Source organism: Chaetura pelagica, unplaced genomic scaffold (genome assembly GCF_000747805.2).
Source record: "Chaetura pelagica isolate M959 unplaced genomic scaffold, ChaPel_1.0 scaffold181, whole genome shotgun sequence".
In the NCBI taxonomy this organism is placed as follows: Eukaryota; Metazoa; Chordata; class Aves; order Apodiformes; family Apodidae; genus Chaetura; species Chaetura pelagica.
The window spans coordinates 1,574,477-1,592,407 of NW_009951992.1; the positions used below are offsets into that span (position 1 = coordinate 1,574,477).

General features: G+C 44.0%; 1 protein-coding gene across 1 annotated transcript in view; it reads right to left on the reverse strand.

Annotated features, from left to right (window-relative positions):
- Window positions 1-15,100: 15,100 nt before the first annotated feature.
- TRIM33 (tripartite motif containing 33) overlaps window positions 15,101-17,931 on the reverse strand; it is a gene marked incomplete at its 5' end in the record, with an annotated part of 28,540 nt that continues 25,709 nt past the window's right edge. Inside the window, 3 exons of the mRNA XM_010001939.1 lie at window positions 15,101-15,646; window positions 15,729-15,779; window positions 17,525-17,677. Of these exons, the coding sequence (XP_010000241.1) occupies window positions 15,434-15,646; window positions 15,729-15,779; window positions 17,525-17,677 (417 nt within the window). The remainder of the gene's footprint in view (window positions 15,647-15,728; window positions 15,780-17,524; window positions 17,678-17,931) is intronic.

Sequence of the window (17,931 nt, forward strand, 5' to 3'; positions counted from 1 at the left end):
GGCTGGGAGCTGGCATTTTCCCAGCACTGCCCTTGCCTCTCCTGGGGGTCTCCTGGGGGCTCCAGCAAGGGGTCCTTCCACTTCCCTGTCAGTCCTTGCTCATCCCACAGCCCTGCACTCTTACTCCCTCTCCAACTGGATAAAACACACCACGGAATTCTCCAGCTGCTGGGTTAGCAACTCACAGAAAGAACCCGTGTAGCTGCTGAGGGGACATGCCAGCCACAGGGACAGCAGGGCTCCAACGTTCCTGGGCAGCTCCAGACCCAACTCTCCATGGCAAAAGAAGAAATTTTATAACAGGCAATTAAAATTATGTACAGCAGAATGATTTCTTGCAGCCCCTGGAGCACAGAAGCTGATACAAATATAATGAGCATGCTGGAGAGCCAGGGCTCAAGCTACACTGGTCCCTTAGCCCCACATCGCAACAGATCATGTTTAGCTTCCTGGTACTGTGTTTATTTTATCTGTTAATTACTTGCTGATACACTTCGAACGACCACACCAGGTAAGTCCCAGCAAGCACTGAAGGCAGCACTGGGCTCTCCTGGAGCACAGGTGCTCTCACCACCCTTCAGCCCAGCCTCCAGAAGCTGTATCTGAGTTCCCAGGCTGGGAACTCCAGGATCTATCCCAGGTGCATCTCTTGCTGCCTCCTCCTCCTCTTCCCTGTCCATTCCTGCCCAGTCCAAGCAGCCTGGGGGTGGCAGGGGCTGGGAGCTGGCATTGTCCCAGCACTGCCCCTGCATCTCCTGGGGGTTAGCTCCAGCAAGGGGTCCTTCCACTTCCCTGTCAGTCCTTGCTCATCCCACAGCCCTGCACTCTTACTCCCTCTCCAACTGGATAAAACACACCACGGAATTCTCCAGCTGCTGGGTTAGCAACTCACAGAAAGAACCTGTGTAGCTGCTGAGGGGACATGCCAGCCACAGGGACAGCAGGGCTCCAACGTTCCTGGGCAGCTCCAGACCCAACTCTCCAGGTCACACCTGTCTCCCTGCCCAGAACAACATGCCATGGCTCATGCTGCTGACACAGAGCTTCATCCAGCACAGAGCTTCATCCAGCACAGAAACCTCTGGCTGGCAGGAGAAACTCACCTACCAAGCAATTCTCCTTTCAAAAACTTGTGTTGCCATGACAACTTGAGTGAAATCTTTCATTAAGACACCAATATCCTACCACTGGTCACAAACAGACACTTTCAATTAGACACTACCACCTCCAGGTCAGTGCCGTACAACCTGGTGCTGCTAACAGTTTGAGGTTTACCTGCAGATTGGGAAGTATTTCTGAACATGTTTACCATACACTAGCAGACACCAGCATAACCAGCTGCTTGCTGGCAGCACCACGGCTTGGAAAAGTCTATGTTTACTGAGCAGAGATTCCAGACTTTTCAAGGCTGGAAGCTAAACCAGTGATTTGCCAAGACCTCAAGCTCAGGTATAGTTTGCATTGTATTTATATGACAAACTCACTAAAACCACCCATCTATTTATCTTTTTAAGAAACCTGAAACTCAATTTGTGCCCAAAAACTGTCTTTAGAAGCAATTGTTCCCATCACTGACACTCCCAGCCTCCCTCTTTCCTCATTCATGGCACAGCATTCCCTTAGGCTGTATAACCTTTATGGAAGGGCCTTCCCCTCCCTGGTTTGGGTCCATACAACATGGAACAGCATGAGACACCAAAACTGGCACCAAGAGAGGAATTCCTAGAATACATCAGTCAAGTATTGCATTTTGAAATGTGAATTTACCTTAAAGAGATTTCAACAGACAAGAAAACCCCTGAACAACCAAACCCTTAGAAAAAGGTTAATGTCCAATTGAGACCTTATAACACAGAAATCAGTAACAGAATGAAATTATTTGGAAAAAAAGTAACTTTATTTCAAAGGCAATACCAAGTACTCTTTACTTTTAAATCTAAACTCACCTTGGGTCAATAATTCACTGTCATTTACATATCAGAGCATTCCACACTTTCTCGGTAACAATGACAGGAGAACCTGGTATCAGTGCCCATACTCTCAAGAAGTGTTTGTTCAGAACACAAAACCAGATGGGTTTGCACCTTGCAACTTCGAATTTATGTCACATGCACTGCTTACCGTCCAGCATGGAAGGCTGGCAAACAGCCAGACATCAGCTGGCAATCCAAGCTGCTCTTCCCAAGCAGGGACTCTCAATCCCGCTGCTCTCCTGCCACACGCGCACGGGGCTTCTGGAATGCCAGGTGTTTCCTCCCGCCGGGAAGCTCCCACCTTGCCACACGGACCTGCGGGGGACGCTCCGGACCCACCTGCCCCGCTCCCCGTTCCCCTCTCCCCCCGCCCCGCATCCCGCCCCGCATCCCGCCCCGCTCCCGCAGTCCCGAGCCCCGCGCGCGTTCCCGCCCGGGCAGGGACAGCAAAGGCAGCACCCAGTACCCGCTCGTTGCCCCTGTTCAGAACACAAAACCAGATGGGTTTGCACCTTGCAACTTCGAATTTATGTCACATGCACTGCTTACCGTCCAGCATGGAAGGCTGGCAAACAGCCAGACATCAGCTGGCAATCCAAGCTGCTCTTCCCAAGCAGGGACTCTCAATCCCGCTGCTCTCCTGCCACACGCGCACGGGGCTTCTGGAATGCCAGGTGTTTCCTCCCGCCGGGAAGCTCCCACCTTGCCACACGGACCTGCGGGGGACGCTCCGGACCCACCTGCCCCGCTCCCCGTTCCCCTCTCCCCCCGCCCCGCATCCCGCCCCGCATCCCGCAGTCCCGAGCCCCGCGCGCGTTCCCGCCCGGGCAGGGACAGCAAAGGCAGCACCGAGTACCCGCTGGTGACCCCCGGGAGGCTCAGCAGCTCCACCTCGCCCTCATCCACCCGGGCATTTCTGAGTGCCCGTGTCTGGGAAGCTTTTCCCTGCAGCTGCGTCCTCATGGCTCAGCACCGCTGAGCGATGTGCCACGTGCACCAACACAGCTCTTGGAAATGCTCCTTTCTGGCTACAAAATGAACGGCAGCCCCGGCTGCAGCTCACCCAGCCAGAGGCTGCAAACCAGGGCTGTAAAACTACTACTAACCTGAGAGCGAGTGGTCAAGAAAGGAGGGTGACCTTCCCTTCACTAAAGCAGAAGATAATCACCAAAAATAATGTCATCACTAACATGTGAGCAGGCAGGAAGTTGTGTAGCACACTGAGCTGGGTTAATGAGGGGATGGATGTTCAGCTCCTCTCTAACTGCAGGCTATTCACGTGTGGGCTCTGAACATGGGTAACTGTACCATTTTATTTTTTTTATTCCACGGATCTGGTCACACCTAGAGGAATGTGTTACTAAGGCAGAATCATAAACATATTCGTCCAGCTGAGATATGACATACTATTCATTTAATTTGGCTTAAGGTCTATTTGAAGCAGATTTTTATTTTTTTTTCTTTAAACAGTTACCAGGTTTGCAGAGGGAGCAGCAGCATCTCTTTATGCCAGGTCTAACTGATAGTATGATATTGTTTACTCTCCCAGGTTAATATGATAATTGGAAACAGCTCAAAAATTATTTAGAGCTTCTTGCCAGGAGAAAGGACACTGATCTGGATCCTTTGGCAACGTCCATGTGCCATCTGTGCCTACATGTAACACGTGCTGCTGTGCCCCGGCACCACCACTTTGGTACCTGGATCCTCCGCGGTGGCAGCCGGAGCAGCGAGCAGAGCCAGCACCTGCCCTGGCTCCTGCCTGCACAGGGGGAGGGGAGGGAGAGCCCTTGTCAGCATGGAGACAGAGTTTTAAGGATTGTTTACGTTCAGTACTAGTAACAACAAGTGAGTTCAAACTAACTTCATATAAAAATATTTAAACGAGCTCTGTGCTGCCTGTTAAATCTGTGCCAGACTGCGTGGCACAGAGCTCCAGGCAGCAGCAGCCTCCAGCCTCTGCCCGGGGCAGCCAGAGCTTGGCACTTCTGCTGGTAACTGCAGAAAAAAGAGAAGCACCCCACGGTGGAGAGGGCAGTTTGACTGAGCTGTGTTTTCGCCAGAGTATCGATTCCCTCATTTTTTTTGCACAGACAGCTTCACTGTTCAGCTCTAACAGAAACATTCACCAACACAAAGGTCTCCAGGACACTGCTCACTCATATTGCTGAGAAATGAAACCTGCCAAGGCTCAGTTTATTGCACAAAGCAATATAACAAACACAAAGGAAATGCTGGTTCCTCACTTGGGTACCAAGTCTTTTCTGGCTGCACGGTGGCTGCTCATTCCCAGAATAAGCTTCTTGAGTGCAGTTAATTCTACTCACGCCTTTCATTGAATACCCTGGGGAAAAAAGGAGAAGGAAGGAAAAATCATCCCGAATTTTTAGCCTGGATTGACAGGCCCTGGGCTGTCCCTGGCAAGCAAACTTTGAGATGTGAAGTTTAAAGATGAACAACTCATTCTCATCCTCAGCACAGCAAGTGCTGGACCTGCACAGCAAACAATCCACAGCAGCAGGGGGTGAGCAGGACCTGCTTCACGCTGCTGTCCTAATACCTCAGCAAGGCAGTGCTGTGCAGTGCCAACTTCATTGGTTTAATGGCAAGAAAATGTGTCTCAGTATCCTGAAAATCACTGATTCCTAGAGGCAATGTTGCTTATTGCACACAAAAATGCCTGAGTGCATCCAGGCTAGAAGCTTTCTAGGGGCAAGACTATAATCAAAAATTGTTTTCTGGTGATGCAACTTCTGAAATACATTTTGCTGACCTGAAATATCCTCAAGGTGAACAGTCACAGCATGATTTGGCAGAGCTGGAAGCTCTAAAATGCCATTTCAGCTCCAGCAGCATCAGATGGCCGAGAGACATCAGATGAGATTGTGTCGGAGAGATGTGGCTGTGAGTATTGCTGCTATCAGCTATGCCCTAAAGCCATCAGCCAAATAGCTTGGGGAACTCCGACCTTCCAGTCTCCCAGCATCTGCATTTAACACAAGGCACAATCTCAACAAGATTGAGAGCCCAGGGCACACACCGTCGCACCTGTTAGAGGGTGTGAAATCTCAGTAGCACCCAAGCCAACCTGTGCAAGGCAGAAGCCTTGTGCACACAGTCCTGGTGGCACAGGCTGCCACAAAGACTGTCAGTCCTGTGGCAGTTTGACAAGCTGGGGTCATTTAAGACCTTGTTATGGCAGCAAATCCTGTTACTCAAACATGGTATCCCTCACAGGAATGAGCGTCAGACTGTGACTAGAGCTGCTTCAGTTCCTCAGCCTGATCTATACTTAGTCATTATCTCCCCCCACATCAAAAGCATGTTTCTGTGATGCTGCAAAAACCTAAAATGTGGCTGTTGCCTGGTAGGCCGCTGTTTGAGAGATTAAGCTGGCCTTTGCATAAATGTTAATGACAGACACAGCCTTTTTCTGAGAAGAGATGAAAAACTGCTGTTTTTTACAGTCTCGTTTCAACCCTCTGTGCCGTGGACACTATTACCAGTGTTGTGGCATCATTTATTTGAAAAAGACTGCACTTTCCTTACAGACCAGTAAGACACTGGTGTCAGAACACAGAGGAAATCTTAAAATTTGTCTTTGGTAATAAAGTGCTGAAGCTCTTCCCAAGAAGCCTTTGCTCTCACAACCCCCTCAGATGCCATAGCTCAGGAAAGCAGAAGGATGCCATGGTAAGCTCCATTGCAGCAGCCTCAGGTCTTCCCTAACAGCATTAAGTGTTTCCAGAGCAGGATGAGGGGCTGGGCAGTGATTTCCACTGAGAGTTCATCCAGCTCTTGCAACCCCAGGTCTGCTCACAGCTGGGGCAGCCATGAGGTGGGTAGTCCTTGAATTTGAATTGACCCTGCATCACACCATATGTGGCTTCAGCTCAGCACAGTTTCTATCAGGAAAGAAGATAACTAGACACAGACAGCTGGATAAAAGAATATGGAAAAATCCTATGTATCTGCATAGCATAGTGAGAGCCTGAGCACTTCTATGCACAACCACCTTTCTCCTGCATTGTAGGCAATTACACCTGACAGAGAGTGAGGGAAGCTGCAAGCCCAACCCTCCTTGGAAGCAGCACAGGCTTCAAACCACAATTGTTTTCATGGAAAAAGAAAAGCAAAGCAGAATATATTTAAACTTAGCCTTCAGGAAGAGACAAGCTAAGTGGATATCTGTAATGGAAAATAAGGAGTTGTAAGATGGTTGTTGGTTTTTTTCCCCTCAGTGTGCTTACAAATTATTTACCATATTCTAGTTATTTTTATCCCTCTCAGTGGAAACACAGGTAATAAAAATAGCAGTAATCCTACAACAGAGAAAACAAAAACAATAGTGCGCAATTAAGCCTCTGAGATAAAATGCTGTAGTATTTTTTATTTCAGAAGAAAATTAACCAGTGAAAAGGAACCCGAGACCTCTTTGATTAACCTGCTCAATTAGCCTCCAGAGACCACCACAGAACTGCAGACATCTCTGCCCCACATCATCCCACATCACTGCCCGACAGGGACTGACAGCTCCTTGCCCACCATGCCCCATGGTGTCCAGCCCATCTGAACTGATCCAGAGCCTCTTTATTCCTGTCCCTCCTACTCCCCTGTGACTCCTTGCCCTGAGGGATCGGGTGCAGACAGGGGTCCTGCTGCAGCACAGGCAGCCCCAGCACATCCTGGACAGCGATGCCAAATCCTTTCCACAGGACCAGCAATCCAAGGGGTTTTTCTGGCTGGAGATATATGGATACAAATGGAAGATTCTGTAACATCACAGCTTGCCCTCAGAGCATCCTCTGCAAGGAGCTCCCCTGGGAGCTCAAAGCAGTATTTGAAATACCCCAGGAGTAAACAAGAAAAAAACAAAACCCTTGCCAACCATTTCACCTACTTAATAATCTCCTTTCATGGGTGACAAGGGACAGAATAGTTAATCCTAGATGACAGATGTGCTGGCAACCATCTCAGTTCCCAAAGATCCTCACAGAGAAACAACCAACTTTATTTATTAGTCACATGGCATTTGGGACCATCCCAAGCTGTTGGTTTCTGTTACATCTACTTTCCCACAGCTTCCTACTCCCCAGAAAGAGGAGCACCAGGTTCTGCAGCCTGGAATAAGGGTATCCTTGCCAGCTGTCCATGGAAAGACCAGAGGAGCCATGCAACAGAAGAAAAGCAACAGGCTTCTTCCATCGGGCAGGAGAGTTCATAGCCCACCCCCAGCCCAAGGGCTCACCTGGGGAAAGAGGTACACATCCCTAGCATCAAATCTCAGGACCAGAAGACTTTCCTGAGTTGTTGTTTTGGTTTTGTTTTTTAAAATCCTGTTTACATACTGGTAACATTAACTCCCAAGGCTCTAAAATGTCAAGAGGCAAGGACACAGAGCTATTATCACTGGCAAAAAAGTTGTTTTCATAGTAGGTCTGCTTAGATAATACTCAAACATCCTCCTCACCAATGGTCTCAACCAGTGAAGTGCCCTCCACCATCACAGCCAAGAGCTGACCAAACCAATAACCCACCAGGGTCAGCCCAGGTGCAGGAGGGTGGTGGCCCAAAGCCAGCAGCACCCTGTCCCAGAGCACCCAGGACTGGGGGTCCCAGCCCCAGGCAGTGTCCAGACCCTGCCAACTGCCAGAGCACTGCTGACTCAGGTCACACTGCACATTATTGCCAGAACTGAGAAACAAACCAGAATGAAACAAGGGAAGAGGTCTTCTGCTGACTCTGATAAAGCTCTGTCAACTTTCATGAGTTACAGACATAGCCCCATGAGTCATGACAGACACATGCACCCAGAAGACATTCTCTGTGAAGCCAGTTACTGTGCTCATCATACAGTAAAGGCAAGAAAGAGCAAGTGTTCCTTGGAAGCACAGAGCAGGACAGAGTCTCCAGGCCCAAAAATAGCATTATTTAATTACTTTCTACAGATTTAGTTTCTAACAGCCAACAGCAAATAAGGTGGCCTGACACATTTATGTTCTGCTCAGACAGTTAAAGGCTACTGGGTCTGTGTGTATCTGCAGGAGAATTAGATTGGTTATAATTGAGCAGAAGAAATTTTGACATGTCCACAGTTATCCCCTGAGCCAGCAGCAGCTCACGTGCTGTGAAAGGAGCTGTACAATTGCAGAGTTAATGAAGATCACAGTACAGCTCTGGACACCAATCTGGGAAAATAAAACTTCCGAATACAAATTAGTGCACTGAATGCTGATGGCATTTGGATTAATCATGCTTTCCAGAGGGAAGGAAAGCATTGCACAAGAGTGGTAAAACCAGGAACATACTGCAGCTCCAGCAGGAAACACAGACCACATGCAGCTCTTCCACAGCCCACTCAGCTCCTCCAACTGCCAATTCAAAGAATAACTGAAATGCCTCTGTAGTACCAACTTTGGCACTGACTGTCTTTCCAGCATTAAATATTGTTCCTTAACTCATTCAGGAAAAGAGATGACAATGGTGAAAATCCAGTCCACTCCATGGTCGTTATTAACATCCTGTTCCTGTAGAGCTGTGCCCGAGCTCAAAGGAGGCTTGAACGACCTCAGCAGCCGCTGCACGGCCAGACTAGCACAAAACCCAGGGCCAGGATCAGTGGCAGGCTCAAATCTCACCTCTCAGTCTTGATTTTTTGCTCAGCACCCAGAACACAGAAGCCCAAGAGACACCAACAGACACAGGGTCAGGGCGCAGGCTTCCTGTCCACTGGTGCTGCTCAGCCCCCGCTGCTCTCAGGAGCAGCACTGAGCCTGTGGTGGCCACCACGGATACCAACTTCGTTCCTTGCTCTGCTCCTGAAAAGGTGCCCTGAGACACAACATTTGGCAACAAAAAGTGGCTGAGGAGCATCTCGCTCCTGGCCAGGTTTCAGCAGTGCAGAGAGCACCCTACACGCCTGCTTCAAACAAAAATCCCACTGCTCTTCGTGGCTGGCACCAGCAGCTCCCGAAGCAACTGCCAGACAGGAAAAAAGCCCATTTACCGCAGCAGCAGCTCCAGCCCAGGCCATCCTGCCCCACAGTGGCAGCGATGAAGGGGCAGATGAGGCAGGTCACCAGCTGAGTCTGTGTTTTCATGCCTCCTCCTCAGCAGCGTGGGCCACATCTCCCGTGGCAGAGGCAGGGACATTTCTGCAGCTCTGCCCAGTGCAGCCATTCCCAGGTGTCCCCACACAACCTGGCAGCGTGGCCCGCAGCTCTGCTTGCACATCTGGGCAGAAAGCAGGGCACTCTAGGATGGAGAGAGAAATGGATGAGACTGCAGTTCCTATGTCACCACATTCCTCTTCAACACGGGCAGTGACTCTAGGTTACAAGGCAACCCTCAGCAAACCACCCATGCCTCAATGCTTCCAGCAAGTGCTGGGTCCCCAGCAGGTACCTCTCATGTCTGCAGAAACAGAAGCCAGCCTTGCTAAAGAAATTCTTCCCAAGAAAAAAAATATTTGCTCACTCCTTGGTACCAGCAGGTGGATGGCTGTGTCAGAGCACCATCTGGTGACACATGCCAAATAAATGATTTTAAAGAATTAAAGGTTAATTTACAAATTTTTAGCAGAATGATGCATAAGTTCATGACCTCTGCTGACATGCAGGGTGTATATTTGAATACAGAAACCCATTATTCACAAACCACTCCATGCTTCATATTGAGCTGATTAAACCTCAGAGGGGTAAGTGATAATGCAGAATTAATCCCTGAGCATGGTCCCTACAGCATCTCCTTTGAAAATACGCCAGGCCAATGGAGCAGGCAAATCACTTACCTTTGGGATTGCCTGGAGTTCCTGCTTAAAATTGCATAGCTGTGGTTGAACTGGGCCATATCCCAAGATATGTAAGCTCAATTCTGCCTTTAATTCTGATATAGTAAGTCGTGAGACTGCTCCAGTATCAACATCAACACAAAAATGGGATTTATCAGGAGGAAGCAGCTCAAGGCATGTATCCTAAATTGCAGTTAAAAGGTGAGCGAACACAACAGCATCGCACATGCGCAGCTTTCTCACTGCACACAAAAAGTACTGACAATACAGAAGTAACCTCCACTGTGCTTACTGGAGGGTGGGGAATGAAGCCTCAGAGCCACACCCCAGAGTGATGCCAGGTCTGTCTTTGGAAAGCATCCCAGCTCCAGGAAGTGCAGACACAGAGCTGCACACCTAGAACCATCTCCTCCAAGGCAGCACCAACCTGCAAGGTACCAGCAGCACAAAAAAAAACCTTAATAAAAACCTTAAAATACTTGTATTTCACATACTAGATGTAGCTAAACATGACAAACCATTTTATGAAAAAGTGCAGAGTGGTGAAATTGCCGCATCTCCAACCAAACCTTTGAATCAAGTTTAGATGCCAGTGCTTCTCGTCTGGGAGCTGCTGATGGCTGCAGAGCAGTCCCAGGTGGTCACACTTCAATTGCTGCAGTGAAACTTCACCAAGATACTTCCATACTGCAAGTACCAGAAATGTCTTTTGCCAGACATGAACTAGTATCTAAGGACCTAATGCAGATGTGCAAAAAAAGACTCAAATGGAAAGAGTAACTTTTCCAATTTAATAGAAATAATCAAAACAAAATGCTTTTCAAACAATGCTTTAAACTGACCTAATACAACTTCTACAGCACATTCCAGAGCACTTAACAAGAAATATTTACAGGCAGCTAATGTATTAAATAACCATGTAAAGAAAACATTTTTATTACACACCAGCAAAAAACACAGGAAGAGAACAATTAGGAACAGTAACCTTGTTTAAAAAAAAAAAAAAGTTAAATATAATTATTCAGGTAATACAATACCACAGAAACAGCACTTTTTGAAGAATCATATTAAAAGATGAGCAAAGTTTACTATGTGCAAAAAAGAACCAGTTGAATTACTGGAAGCAAGAAATCATCAAATAATGCCATTAATTTAACCCTTCCATGAGTACGTTTACATGTAAAACAGGCTTCCAACTGCACAAATCTTTATAGGCTTATATACATGTTTCATGGTGTTCTGAACCTAAGAAATAGCCCCATTTGCAGGCCATTAGCAGACATGCATTTTTTTTCTTAAATGTAGCGCACACTCTAGAGTGAATGCTGCAACAAGTTGAACTTATAAAATATTTTAGTACCTCTCCTTGTAGAAATTCAATAAATTCCAAAGAAAGCAGCCTTGAGCTGTAAGATCACTCAATAGAAAAGGCCAAAACTGCATTTCATACATTTAACAGTTCCCTTTTAATAAAGATACCCAAATTAACTGCAATTTTTTAAAACCAATTCAGATTCATTAGAAAGCATATAAAGTAGGATCCCCATAAGCAAACACAGGAACTAGATGGAAGAGTTACTGTACACGCACTTTGAGAAAATAACAGAAATTGCCATATCTGAAGATACAATGCATATGTTCAATCTGAAATATGTCTATGTAAACTGTGGCATATAATTTTTTTGTTAAAAAAGTACCTCCATTATTTACTCAAACACCTACTTTTTAAAAAAATATGTAACTTTCCCCAATTTTTAAAATAAAATGCCACACTATATCGTCAATAACTCCTGCACACTTTGTTTTTAAAAGCTAGACTTGGTGATATGCATACAAACTTTCCTATAAAATCACTATCCAAAGGAAAGGATTCCTGTCACGCGAAGAGGCAACAGACAAAGCTGTTTTATTGCTTCTTCCAAGGAAGAGAGTAAGAAAAACAAGAAAAAGCCAACTTCCAGTATATCACACACACAGCTTTAAAATGCTGTTGCCATTACCTAAACTTTTAGACGTCAGCCAATAAACTAGGTTAAACAACAGAATGCTAAATTTGGGCTAATTTTAAAGACTTCTGTTTCGGTGGCTTGCAGAAATGTTTATAAAACATTTCAGTGATCCAGTGTTAAGTGGTCAAATATCCTAAGTAATCGCAACGGTGACATTCCACACAAAAACAAACAAACTCTCTACATATCATAGAGCATTTATATTTTCAAAAGTTTGGGGAACAACCTTTTTTGGATAGTAACTCTGCCTTATTATACTATAGGCCACTTAATTCCAGGGCACAGTTAAATAATAGACCTGAACCTATTCAGCTGGTTATCACTAATCACTAGTAATTACATGGCAGGATACCTGCTGAGGTAATTGAGAAGTCCACAAGTAGGATACTGTACACTTTTCACTCTTCTTTCAAAAGCAAGTTGCCTTTTACTTCTTTGGATTAACTTAAAACTTCAGGGACATTTTCCACAAAACTTGAGATATGAATAGTCTTTTTTACACGTGTCTGAACTGGCAGCATGTTACACCCAGTGCCAGGCTGTATCCCTGCTCTCACACTGGAACCCTGCACAGGACACAGGATCAGCACGCAGAGCACACCTACCACAGCCTCTGATGCTGAAGCTTTTCTGATTCAAGCCATGCTCTGATTCCTGGGGTAAAACACCCTGTCACTTGCACATACTGCACACACGTCACCTGGCACAGAGACATTCAGAGTAACACAGTGGGCTGTTAATACAAACCCCAGTAATTTGCACTTGAACAAGTTACATACAGTGTGGCATAAAAAGTCATTTTGACTGAGCAAACCTTTATTTGTTCTGTGATGAACATTTACAGATTCAGGAAATGTATTAGCAGAGTTTATCTATCCTTCCAAATATATTTTTAATAGAACTTTTCTAGTTTCAAAACAATCATTGAATTGTTGTATTGGGACTTCCAAAACTAAGGGGGTTGGGGTATTGTTCAATTTCTTTTACCTAAAAAAAAAAGAATTTTTAAAGACTTCTTGCACACCATCAAAATTTTATATAATACTAATGAACACTGATGAGCTGAATGGAAGGAACAACTCTAGGAATTCAATGGGTTAAGTTCACCAGTAGAGCTTGAACTCCCCATGGCCTAAGGTGAGCACCACTGGTGGACTGCAGGTGAACCAGTGAACAGTCTGTCATGAGCCTACGTTGTTCAACAATTTTTCTACCTTGTCCTGGGGAGCAGTTATCCCAAAACAGGTCTGCTCCAGGGTCTGGGTGGAAAACAGATAGTGCTGTTCCCACAGCAGGCAGGGAGCCTGTGCCATCCCAGGACTGCAGCTCTGCAGCCTGGTCCTTGCCCCACTCCGTGACCAGTCTAGGGTGACACCAGGTTGTCCGACACTCCAGCTCAGTCAGCAGAGATCTGCAGTGCTTGAACCCCTGCCTGGTGCCTTACAAAGTGAGAAGCTAAAAAGTTGAGGCCTGAAGATAGGGAACACAGAGTGCTTAAGTGCCGTTAAAACAGTAATCCCAATTGAAGAGAATTCACAAAATCTTATTTTCATGATAATTTTAATAATATTCCTTTGCAAAATGAAGCTGAGAAACTAGAAATGCATAAATAGGCAACAAACAGAGCTGTTAAATGATCCCTCATTACTATCAGTGTCTTATTCACACTCGCGATCCTTTCTACGGGCAAAGTTTTTGCTATTTGTCAATTTAGTATGTTCGAGTGGAATCACTTTTCCTTTCACTTACAAACTGGTAAAAATAAATTTAGACTGGCACTATGTTAATATCTGAGGAGTGAAAAAAAACAGCCAGTTTAAGTGTAACATCTGTGTAACCCAAAGAGGTGAGCTTGACCTTACAAACACCCTCAGTCCCCCTATTCAAGAGGTACAGTCACAATGTACATATATTTTGCTTTTACAAGAAGAAATCAAATCTTAAGTGACTTCCATAAAAACTGCTGAGCACATATCTCAATTTAATACATTGTGCTAAAATATTTATCTTTACCATTATGGTAAAGTATATACAATGTCACAGGAATTGCTCATGCTGAGTTTACCAAAACCTCAGTGATTTACCACAGAACTGCTGTATTCACACTATATCTTACGGCAAATTTAGTCTGTCAACTTGACTTCATCCAATTACATTAGTCCTTCATCTTACTTTAACATGAAGATATAGCCCATATGAAGGCCAGAAATTACATTTATTATTTCTAGTATTTCTGTAAGAAAAGAAGGAAACAACTGTTCGAATTAGAATTACTTCGTGATGAGGTAATTTCTAACCAGAAATGCTAGGATGAAGGCAATATGCAACGGGAAGGCACTGCAGAGATGCCTGCCACAGGGAAACAGGGAACTTGTTCTGTTTTCAATATTGGACCAGAAACCACTCCAAGCCAAATACTGGCCCATCCAAGTGTTTTGCTCAGTGGATGGAAAGTAACCCAATCTCAATAGATTTCTTCCAATCTTTCTAGACATTTTGCTCATAAGCTGCTTCTGAAAAAAGTTCTGAGTAGTACTCTAATAAAAATAAAACAGAACCTCAAAATGAATGCAATGTTAGAAATAGCGTATATTACAAATTTTTTCTTGATAGGAACAATTAATAAGAATACAGTTTAGCTTAAAAACAGTTCAGCAAATGTTGCTGCTCTGCAAGAAATCTCAATTCACTATTTACAAATAAGACAAAGTGAATACAGGAAATTTTACACATTTGGTAGTTAACAGGTTATTGTTTGCCGAGTGGTCTATTAGAAACTGATATTTAGGAAGACTGGAAAAACACTCCAACCAGTTATTACCTCTTCAGTCTATATTTTAAGTACAGAAAATTAGGCAAGGAATACTGGAGATAACATTCTGCCTCATTAGGGGGATCAGGGACAGATGACACAATGCTAAGACTTGTCATGATCGCCATTAAAATGTTCTGTGTACAGGATCCCTAGTAAATGTATCAGTCCTACAGAAAAGAGATTGGTACAATCAGTTTAGTCTGTCATCTGTCAAGAACTCACACTCCTGCACTTGCCAATTCAGAACACTTTAATGATTTTTTTTTTCTTTTTGCTACACACAAAATGTATAAAGTCAAATCTAGATAACTGGGTCAACACAGAAGATCAATTGTTCACAACACAGCCTGGATGAGATGATGATAAAAGGCAATGACCAACACACACTGAAGTTCACACTAAGAGGGGATTTCAGGAACATTGCTTACTGCAGCCCAGCAAGATACTGTAACTATACTGGCCCAGTCCTGCAGAATGTTTCATTAAGCAGTCTTATCTGTACATTGAACATCTACCAAATCTGCTTCTCTTCAACATTCATCCTCCTCTGTGAGACTAGGATGAGTGTGTCCCCTCCATCAGGAAAAGAAAGAATATAGCAAGTAACCAAGGAAAAGACAAAAACAAACAACACAAACAGCAAAAAACCCCCCCCCAAAAAAATTACAATACAGGTTTTTTTCCCCTTTTGATGAGAATGCTTTTCTGCACAAGTAAGTGTTTTTTGTAATCTAATACTGTTTAAAAAGCTATCAGCTTCTTCAAGATGGCCACTGTAGGCATAATAATATTCCAGGAACACTTAAATAACAGTTTTTACAATAAATTTTTGGTCCATATAATTAGATTACTTTATATGCACTGGTCTCTCATCTGATTTTAGGCGTTTTCTACGTGGTTGTATAAAATCTTCATCGGAGTCCTCAGTAATTTCACCATCATCCTCTTCCTGCTCAAAATCAGGCAAAGGCTGGAAGGTCCTGTCTGAGTAGATCTCTGTAAGTTTATCTTCAAAGTATAATGCAACTGCCTTCCCTGCCTGTGCTACTTCTGAATCAGCCTGTAAATGAAAGAAGACAGCAATATTCACCTGTTGGAAATGCACATCCCGTCACCAAGTGTGCATGGTCTGAAACGCTTACCTTCAAATTAATCTCTTGTGTTTCTGCATAAACTTGAACAACTTTCATCATCTAAAAAGGATACCAGAGTCAAAAAAAATGAAATTATAATCCTTTCTAAAGTTATGAGATTGCACAGGATTGGATGACTAAAGTCAGCCATAACAACAGAACAGTTTGTTATGGACTACACCTCTTTAGCTCTCAAACTTAGCGGAAGCAGGTTACAACAGTCTAAGGAGGGTAACATGAGGTAAATAAACCTTCAACAAAACATATAACTTTTGTTCACATAAGTATCTATCAGTCATTTGCATAATTGCACTCAACTCATGACTGCTTTGTTAAAATTTGAGTTGCTTAGACATTATTGTGGAAAAGTCTCACTTTAGAGATGTGCTCCACAAGACTACTTTCCTGGGGGTGTTGCCCCACTCTGATTTCTATTTTTTAAAAGCATATGGCTCAGAGGCACTAGACATGATGCTATTACGAGAGGTCAGGGTGACTAATCTTTTTCAAGAGCCAGCATTTCAAACAGCAAGACAACACTGAAACACCTTTTTAAAAAAATCTCCACAAGTACCACATTTATCAATCCTTACTCCCTTGTTTTACACTTGTCCCTAAGAGCTGCAGCATGTTTTCCTCCACAGTAGATGTTTCATTAATTCCCCTGATTGAGAAGTTCACATAATTACAACTTCCTCCATAGTGCTCATTAACCTCCACCTAACACAGAGACAAGGGAGTCAGGGGTGTCAAAGTCCCAGATGCCTGTGAGCATTTACAGCATTACACCATTAACCTTGATTTTTACTAGTGTACTTGTGGAACGGCTGAAATTTTAATTGTAGGTTTGTGTACTTCCTGCATTTTATCTCTTCAGAGCCAGAAATGCAGCCTAAACACTTCAAAACTCAGATTACATTTTACAGAAAAATACTGGCTGTCTTATGCATTTCTAAGGTCAGAAGAAAGCCATTCCCTGTGATGCCTTCTCTCCAGAGATTTCTGTCATCCTTAATGTAAGGCACCTCAGAAATGAGGGTACCCTCTTATCTCAGCTCCTACTCTGTTGCAGCACATTTTTTTTTATATTCAGAATTTTTTTTCCCATTGTTCCAGCTAGTAACACCTGGGTAATTTATCTCCCCAAGTCACGTTTTACATCTAAGCTGTAAATATTTCATTTACAGATGAGCTCACTGCAAAACATTAATCAAAAAAATTACACCATACACACAGAAATTATTTACTGAAACTTGATTTCTGTGAGAGCCAAACTACCCATGAGGTGAAGCACCAGCCTTAATACTACCCAGAATTAATACAATGCTTTTCTGGATTCAACTTGCATGAGGTCCTAAACCAGTAGAATATTCTTCAGAAAGGCATTATTCCTCAGTAGAGGAAGTTTCCTCAATAGAAGTCTACCATATTTCATAAGGACAATTATCCGTATAGCTTGAGACAGTTTTAAGGACTGCTTGATTATCTTTATTGCCAAACTTCCCAAGCACTTCTACAACATATTCGATATACAGTAACAAGGTCAGCCTGCTCCTCAGTCATTTATCCATGCCAGTGAATACACTTTGCTGTTAAAGCCTAGTCTCCCTTCTTAGCTAAAACTAGGTAGTTCTGTAATTGCATTTGTTTTGCTTTCTTTGTTTTCTAAGTGTTTGATTCAGCATCTGGTCCATAAGTTACGACTGGAAGTAGAGCCTTCATTCAACTGGACAGGCTGCACAACTATTTTGAAATAAATCTTAATCTAAAAAAACCCAATGTATACAGATTGGAAGTTAACATACTTCATTAAACCTTTCACAGTTCTTGAAGATCAACCGGACATCTGCCACAAAATCCTCAGGAGTCTGGTAGTGCTGGGAATGCTTCTTTTGCAGTTTCTTTTTCACTGTAGATAAATCCATTGGTTTCTTTATAATTTTATAGTAGTTTGGTATCTGTAAAAAACAGTGGTTTGTTACTGCATAGTTCACAGAAGCAGTTCAGTTTCTTCACTTCTCAAAGCACAAGTACGCACATTGAGCAAATGAGAACAATTTCCTTTCCTAAAACTGTTCTTTCCAAACTTCAGTGTCTATCACACAGAGCACAGCAGTGCTTTTCATCATAGCTACTTTTTACAGCTGAAAACAGAAGAGTTAAAAGCAGTTTCTTTCCTCCTATCACTTAAAAGATTATCCAAAAACGCTGT